This window comes from Orycteropus afer, unplaced genomic scaffold (assembly GCF_000298275.1).
Source record: "Orycteropus afer afer isolate SDZICR_OR568_19922 unplaced genomic scaffold, OryAfe1.0 scaffold00237, whole genome shotgun sequence".
Lineage (NCBI taxonomy): Eukaryota > Metazoa > Chordata > Mammalia > Tubulidentata > Orycteropodidae > Orycteropus > Orycteropus afer.
Window position 1 is genome coordinate 5,070,117 of NW_006921824.1, and position 8,720 is coordinate 5,078,836.

At 35.2% G+C, this 8,720-nt stretch overlaps 1 protein-coding gene across 1 annotated transcript in view; it reads right to left on the reverse strand.

Annotated features, from left to right (window-relative positions):
• PPP2R5E (protein phosphatase 2 regulatory subunit B'epsilon) overlaps positions 1-7,365 on the reverse strand; it is a 185,966-nt gene extending 178,601 nt beyond the window's left edge. Inside the window, exon 1 of the mRNA XM_007949095.2 lies at positions 7,209-7,365. Within this exon, the coding sequence (XP_007947286.1) occupies positions 7,209-7,365 (157 nt within the window). The remainder of the gene's footprint in view (positions 1-7,208) is intronic.
• Between the last annotated feature and the right edge of the window lie 1,355 nt (positions 7,366-8,720).

The window sequence follows — 8,720 nt, forward strand, 5'->3', positions numbered from 1 at the left end:
AAAAAAAAAAAAAAAAAAAATCCTCTCCTTCCTCTTTACACAAGATACTGTTTCTGTTTTCTAACATGAAATACACAGAATTACCAGGGCACAAAGCCACTCAGCAATTTAATCCTTTAAAGCAAAAAAAAATCTTCATTAGACAAGTTTATAATTTTGTGTAGTTTATAAGTTGAAATAAAACTTACATGGATTGGATTTTGGAAAGTAATTTTAAAATATTATGAAGGAAAAATAAGTGCCTATACTACTGGTGCCATAGTGGTTAAAGCATGCAGCTGCTAACCAAAAGGTCAGTGGTTTGAACCTACTAGCCGCTCTACGGCATATAACAACAGCCGCTCCACAGGAGAAAGATAAGGCAGTCTGCTTCTGTAACAATTCCAAAAACCTAACTCACAGCCGTCAAGTCGATCCCGACTCATAAAGACCCCTCCTAGGGTTTCCAAGGAGGTATCTCTACAGAAGTAGATTACCCAGGCTTCCCTCTGAGGAGTAACTGGTAGGTTTGAACCATCAGCCTTCTGGTTAGCAGTCAAATGCCTTAAGCACTATACGAGCCTGGAAACACTATGGGGCAGTTCTACTCCATTCTATAGGGCTGCTGTGAGTCAGAATCTACTTGATGCCAGTGGGTTTGGTTTTTGGGTATTCCACTATTCAGAGGTTTGGTCATGTTGTCAGACAGGACCAACCCCTGGCGAATGATATCATGCGTGGTAAAGTGGAAGGTCAGCAAAAATGGAAAGACCTCAGTAAGACAGACTGACACAGTGGCTGCAATGATGGGCTCAAGCATAGCAACAATTATGAGAATGGCACAGGAACAGGCGATGTTTCATTCTGCTGTACACAGTGTTACTCTACTATGAGTCGGAACCAAATCAAGAGCACCTAACAAACCACCACTACAGAGAACCCCTGGTTGTTGCAAAGGGTTAATGTGCTCAGCTGCACATTAACCAAAAGGTTACAGGTTCCTTCAAGACCACGCAGAGGTGTATCAGAAGGCAGGCCTGACAATTTACTTCTGAAAAATCAGCCATTGAAATCCTTATGGAGCACAGCTCTACTCTGATAACATGGGTTCACCATGAGTCAATCTACTTGGGGACAACTGGTATACTCCAGTATTTGCTAGATATCAACTAACAAGGTTCATTCATTGACTAACAAATATTTACTGAATGCCAACTACGCACTGATCTAAGCCCTACAGAGAAAAGAGACAACATGACTATACCCAAAAAAGATTATATTCCAATAGGAAGGAGATGTTGTTGTTGTTGTTGTTGTTGTTATGTGCCCTCGAGTCGGCCCCAACTCACAGCGACCCCTCCTTGGGTTTCCGACCCCTCCTTGGGTTTCCGAGATGGTATCACTACAGAAGTAGATTGCCCAACCTTCCTTCCGAGGAGTGGCTGGTGGGGTTGTAACCGCCAGCCTTCTGGTTAGCAGTCAAGTGCCTTAGGCACTATGCTACCAGAGCTCCCAGGAAGGATATAGATAACATATAAGTCCACAAATATGCAAAGATAAAATAATTTCAGATTATGATAAGTGCAATAAAAGAAACAATAGGGTGACAGAAACTTCAAAGTGACTATTTTTAAGTCACTAAGGAGGTCCCCAAATAAGTCCCATTGAGCTGAAACTTGAATGAGAAGAAGTCAAAGAAAGCAAGCTAGAGGCAGAAAAGCACCACCTCACCTTATGAGATTCATCTGGCCTGATTACATCCTGGAGGGACCCTCATTATGAATTCGGTTTACAGCTTATGTTTTATGGCAGGGGTACAGGGCACGTGTGTACACACAACAAGTAACACAATACTCAGAAAATAATAACCAAAAAAAAGGAGAGAAAAAAAGAAAACTCCCAATCTTTTAGTCTAAGCCAAAACCTGGTAACTAGGAACAGGAGAGCCAGAACAGGAGGGCTGAATCTTTGAGAATTTGATGAAAACAATGAACTCTCTCCTCCAAAAACATGCATGCACACTTAACTTTACATATCATTTGAGGAGGTTTTTGGAACCTTGAAGTCTATCCATGATGCACATCCCCAACCAGAAATCCATGCACCCCAGGTTAAGAACTAAGCAATGATTATCAAATTCAGATGGGATGGAACATAAATCCAAGCTGGTAGCCTACTTTTAAGTGATGAATAAGTCAGGGACACTTACTCTCAATTTCTTTTGGTCCACGTAAGTCTGCATGGGATTCCTCTCTATGCTACAGAAGCAAACCTTCAAGACATGCCTAAAGGTGAATGAAATGTTTCCTAACTACAACTGAATATAAAATTTCACACATGAAAATGTTGTAGTTTGGCACTTAGTTTTTTGCAACATTTTATCATTCTTTCTCCAAAAGAAAAACACACCACATTGTTTCAAAGGTTGAACTTTTAACACTTATTAACTTAAAAGATGTTCCTCCAGCTCAAAAGCAAATCTTATGGCTATTTTTGAAAACCAAATACATAGACATAAACGAACTTAGTTGCCTAAAGAACATCCATCATATACCCAAGGGACAAATTATATCAATGACCCTCAACAACATGGATTGACACAGTGGCTGCAATGATGGGCTCAAGCACAACAGACTGTGAGAATGGTCTATTTTGTATCAGACACCCCTTTTAAGAATCTGAAAAATGCTATAGAATTCTCCCCATAAAATATGGACACACATGTAAAATGTACACAAAATTTTACCCAATTCACTGCACTTCAAATTCAATTCTGGATTTTAAAATCTATCTAATACCTAATCCACAAGAAAATTATGACTGGTTGCTTCTGGTGATGTGAGCAGATAACTAGGGGAATAGGACTGGGAGGGAGATTTTTCACTATACATCCTTTTGTACCTTTTGAAATCTGAATGATATAACTATGATACCTATTAATAATGACTTAGTTTGGGGAAAAAAAAAAAAAAAGGCATTACACTAAACCATGTAGCTTGAATCATTTGGCTGAAAAGGTCTATGACTGCCAAACTATGTTCTTGTTTCATAATTTTCAGAGATTTCCATTTTCAACTTTTTGCGAGGAAAATATAAAAAGTCAAATAATAATTCTACATTATTCATATTCTAACTTCTAAAAATCTCAAGTAACAATAGTGTTTATTGAATATGATATCGCCACATCTATTAATTACTATTATTATTACCTTATTTTATAGACAAAGAAGGAGTTAATTCACTTGCCCAAAATAATACAACTATTAAGGACAACTAGAAATTTTGCAGGCAACAAAGCTCACATACATTCCCCCATGGGAAGCTATATCACAAGATAACAAGGAGGACGGTAAACACTAAATTAGAGAAACATTATACATTTAAAGATTTTTATTGTAAATAAACTTTAGAGCATTAGCTGACTATAAAAATTTGGAACCACACTGCACATTCCTGCTTTACATGTTACCCAAAGTAGATGGAGATTAACCAGAACAATTATCCACTCAATAAATACAGAAAACGTACAAACATTAAAGTTTCAAATTAGACTTCTTAAAACCTTACAAACTGTCACCTTGAAAAGAAATAAGGAGATGTAAGCTGCATATTAAGTCTACGGTTATTTTTTTTTTTTTTAATTGCTTTCATTTGAGAAAAAGTGTTGTTGAAAGACAATTTTAGCAGTCTGAAGATCCCAATACCAAGAGGCAGAGAGTTTCTTCCTGCTGATTGGCACCTCCAGTCACCAGAGCTTTGGGAATATTTAATACTGACTGCCCAAACTACCTGCAAAACACCTCAGAAGTGTAGAATAAATTGTGAGGCTAGAAGTCATGATGCCACCTTCATTATAATTCCATCTCCAAAAAATTGGTCTTTTTCAAAAACACTTTACTCAAATCTAAACTTAGAGAATAATTTTACTCAAATCTAAATCTAAAGAATTTTTTTGAAGTCAAAGAGAGAAGAAAATATAAAGCATGGGAAGATGGGGTGGAGAGGTAAACTATCTAACCAAATACTATTTACAATGATTAAAAATACATGTCTAAGCATATGTATGTGTGTGTGTGTGTGTGTGCGTCTAAGTGCTTAGTTTGATTGTCATTATTGAGTGACTTAGCTAGTTAAGTGTCAAAGCTTACTTCGTACCCTGCTATGTAGGCACAAGTAAGGCATCACTTCTTGTTGTTATGTGCCGTCGAATCGGACCAGACTCATAGCGACCCCTCCTTGGGTTTCCGAGGCAGTATCACTACGGAAGTAGATTGCCCCATCTTCCTTCCGAGGAGTGGCTGGTGGGTTTGAATCACCAGCCTTCTGGTTAGCAGTCAAGTGCCTTAGCCACTATGCTACCAGAGCAAGTCCTTAAAGCTTTAAACCTCTGCTGGGTTTTCCTTATTGGCAAAATGAGTAAGAGTCCTTAAGGCTTAAAAAGTTTAGGACTCTTAAAACATTTTGGAAATAAATAAAGGAGGAGAGAATTCAAATGTCTATATTTGTTAAAGTAGCTCCAGTGGCACAGTAGTTAAAGGATTAGGCTGCCAACTACAAAGTTGGTGGCTGGAACCCACCAGCTGCTCCACAGGAGAAAGATGAGGCAACTTGCTTCCACAAAGATTTATAGCCTTGGAAACCCTATGGGGCAGTTCTGCTCTGTTTTACATTTTCATTCCAAATAGCTGAGAAAAAGGCAGGTCACTACACATTTCCACAGAATTGCATGCTAATGCAGCTTTCTATAGGAAATAACATCATTAATACAAATATCTAAACCTCACCCCACCTATTAGAAAAGAAAGCAAAATAGATTAAATTTTCTCTTCACTCTGTGTTACAGTTCTGCAAGTAAAGAGACTTTTAAAATAATAAGAATTAATGGAATATTATTTACAAGTCTTATTAATCAAGTATTATGACACATACAATAATCACTCAGATAGCAAATACGTGAGTGATCGTTACTGAATACCTAATTTCTGTGCTTTCAAAAACATGATTACTATGTTTATACAATTTCTATTTTCAAACTTCCCAGTAAAAAGACTTTGAGAGGTTATCTTTATCTCCTTCTTTAAGCTACTCACAAATTTAATTGCAATTTATAATGTACCCCAATAAAATTAACTCACATCTTCTAATTTAGTCAAAGCAATACTACAGAAAAATTATATCACTTTGGCACATATATATAATTTATTCTGGTTTCTTCTGAGGCAATGGGGGGAAAAAATTCTTAGAAAATAAATTCTTCCTGTATTTTCTTTAAATTCCAAAAGTAATTTCTTCACATTGGTGAGAAGGCAACATACAAATAAAATTTAATCCACTGTAAGAAAAACAAATGTCATTTAATAAACTCTTTGTATTCACTACAAAAATCTAGAGCAAATACACATTTCTAAAGTCTATATCTGATTATACTTCTTTATACAGACAGACATAAAAATCTAAATTATGGAATGATTTTCAGAATATTTACCCAGAATGCCCTTACTACCCAAAAATCACTTTCAGTTAGTCTGAAACTAGGGGTGTGGGTATATCTAGTATTATATGGTCCTGTTGCTCTCTAATTCTCCCAGGCTGGCAAAATATGCAAGTTCACAAAAAGCATATTCTTAGAAAGCAGAACTCTTGGAAAATTTTCAATTCAACTTGACTTCAGTTTAAAAACTGAAAAAAGTGACAATATTAAGGCATGTACCCAAATTCTGCTTGTACATTCCTGTTTCATGACCCACAAAACCAATACCATACTCTGGAAATGAGTGGTCATTTAAGTCATAATTTCAATGTTTACTCTGAGCCCCAAGAAATTAATGTAGCAGTAAGGTTTAAAATTTCACCTAATGCCAAAAATGCTTTATATTCTTCCTCAGAATAAAGGTTTTTTTGCCAGATATAAGTGCTAATAATTATTACATGTCTACTTCAGATTAAAAAAATTACTGAAGAAGTCAATATGCCTTCCAACTTTGTATGTAAAGCACGGTTAATTTTATCCATAAGCAGTTTTCCTTCCTTTCTCTTCCAAAGCCTCATAAAGACTATTTTCATTTTTACTAGAAAAATCTTTAGCCAAAATTTTTTCTCCAAAACTCTTAACAGCTCATCTTTGCTAATTGGTACATGTATACTCTTTACAATAATCAATATTGATTTAGTTTCCACCGATTTCAGGTATAAACATTAAAAGGCTATTTATGAATCTCCCTTCCTTTACAAAAAAAAAAAAAAGTTCACATGGGAAAAATAGAAAATATTCTAGACTGAATTTTAAGGACTTTTTCCTATCAAATTTCAGTTTTTCTTTTAATACCTTGATTTCACAAAACGGTTACAAAAATAAATGTGCATTAACAAACTAGCAAACCGATTATGTCTGATTTCCTCCCAGCCACTAAAATATATTATGTTGCTTGTATCCCCATCCTACCCACTCTTTAAGAATTCAGTAAAAATCCACCTTATAAGGTGGATAGTTTTACACTTTGCACAATATAAAAGCTGTGTTCTGATACATTTCAAACAATGCCTGTTTATAAACATGATGCAAACAGAAGAAAAACAAAAGGGACAAAAAGTATGCACACACCCAAACTAAAGTTAAAGGATCTACTTTAAAAAAAAAACAGTTCTCAAAAGATCCCTTTCCACTTATCCTTGATTCATTCCAAAGGAAAAAGAGGTGTTAAACAAGTGTGATCATCATTTATCTTGTCTATATGTACTATCAGAAAACAAGAATGCATGCAATCAATAACACACCAAACATTTTTTCTCAATTTTTAACAATGAATTCTTTCATACACCATTTTCTATATGTAAATTATGGTATCATCTCCTCTACTAAATCTATCTCCTGTGAACAATCTGAAGTTGTCATTGCATACAATATATCCACTTAAATGCCAGCAGAAGAAATGAAAAACATAGACCCAGGTATCTTAAAGTTTTTCTGGCATTCAGTTTTCATCCATGTGAGAGATTCTCCTGATAATGTTTCTTTTCACTTGAAAATAACTATTTAGATTGAGTCCTTTTTTAAAAAAGAGAATGGGTATCTGGTCACATGACCAGTTACGCGTCAATGTGTCTGAAGCATCTCATACTCTCATTTACAACACAAAATTTTAATAGATAATGAAACTCTACAAAAAAGGAAATTATACATAAGAGATTTCAATTCATAAAGGAATTCATCACCTGGTCATAATCCTTACCTTTTAGCAGTGGCAGAGGTGTTAACTCAATAGGTTTGCCTTGAGACCTAAACTGTGAAGAACTTTGCGACCTCTTCTGTCTGGCTTTTCTGACGGACTTCCGAGAAAATCCGTCTACTTTATCCACTGATGGAGGAGTAGTTGGTGCTGAGGACATATCCCTACTGAAGAGAAAGAGGTATCATAAATGTATTCCCAAGATGTGTACATATGATTTATATAAATTCTAAAATTCCCATATATAATATTCATGAAAATGCAAATACTACATAAAGTAAATAAGGAAAGTCCTATGTCAATGGGAAAACATGAAAATCTGATGAAAAATGGCAGATCCTAAATGTCAGGTAAGCCATATCATACCTCTAATGCATTGTGCTACTCCTGTTATTGCAAGCATTAAAGACGTTCGTTCAGACTTGAATAACTCCTCTAAGCCTTTTGCCCATTTTTTCTAACTGCAAAGATATTCTTATCTCGCAATTCCTGAAGTAATTTTGCAGCTATTCCGAAGCTGGAAAACTTCCATCGATACATTTTCCTAAGATAATATTATGAATGGGCTCTGGAACTGAAAATCTTACTGCACTTCAAGAATCTACACCAATGCATCCTCACAGCAAAGGGTAATTTATAATTACTGAAACTATCTAGGCACGACTTTTAATGCAATGCTGATAGCTATGATAAACTGCACCACACTGCAAAATGAGGACAGGCAAGATTACTTTCAACAGAACATGTAAAAGGCCTAATTAAAACCATTTCAAAGAAGCCTTCTTTTTGAATGAAGCCATCTTAAGTTATTAAAGCTTAATAAATAAAACTATGATGAAATCATGTGCCTAAGTTGAACTGAAAACATAAATTCACAGCCTACTGAGACAATCAAGTTGAGTTCCCTTGAGGTTTAGACTGAACAGTACTTTTAGATTTTTAACCCTCTATAATTATTAAAAGGAAGGCTGTTTCCTAACAGTAACAAGCATTGAGTTTAATTTCATTTACCAATTTAAACAGATGCCATCGTTTCCATGGTACTGAAGCTCCATGCAAGATTAATGGCAGACTCAGACAGAAATAATTTATATGGGGAAATGCTGAAATGCAATTCCTCACCTGTCATCCCAATACATAAGGTAAGTTTTTTTTTTTGTTTTGTTTTGTTTTTTAACTTCTAAATAAAAGAGGGAGTTCTTCCTGAATGTGTAAGAGTAAAAAATTATTTGAATTACCTAGATTCCAGCAAAACAAAAATAACAAAACATTATAAAAAAAATTAAAAAAAAAGAACACATGTGTTGAGGTTTTGAATTTTTAAGTCTTGTTTCGTTCTAGTCAAAAAAAAAAAAGGCAAAACCTACCTAAATAGCCTTACATATAATGTCACATATGCAAAAAAGAATTGCAAACTATGAACAGCTATACAAAATGTAAGATCACTTTAAAATTTTCTAATGACTGCCTCAGCGAGAAGCTGTACATCACATTTCTATGTTGTAAATTTAGGGG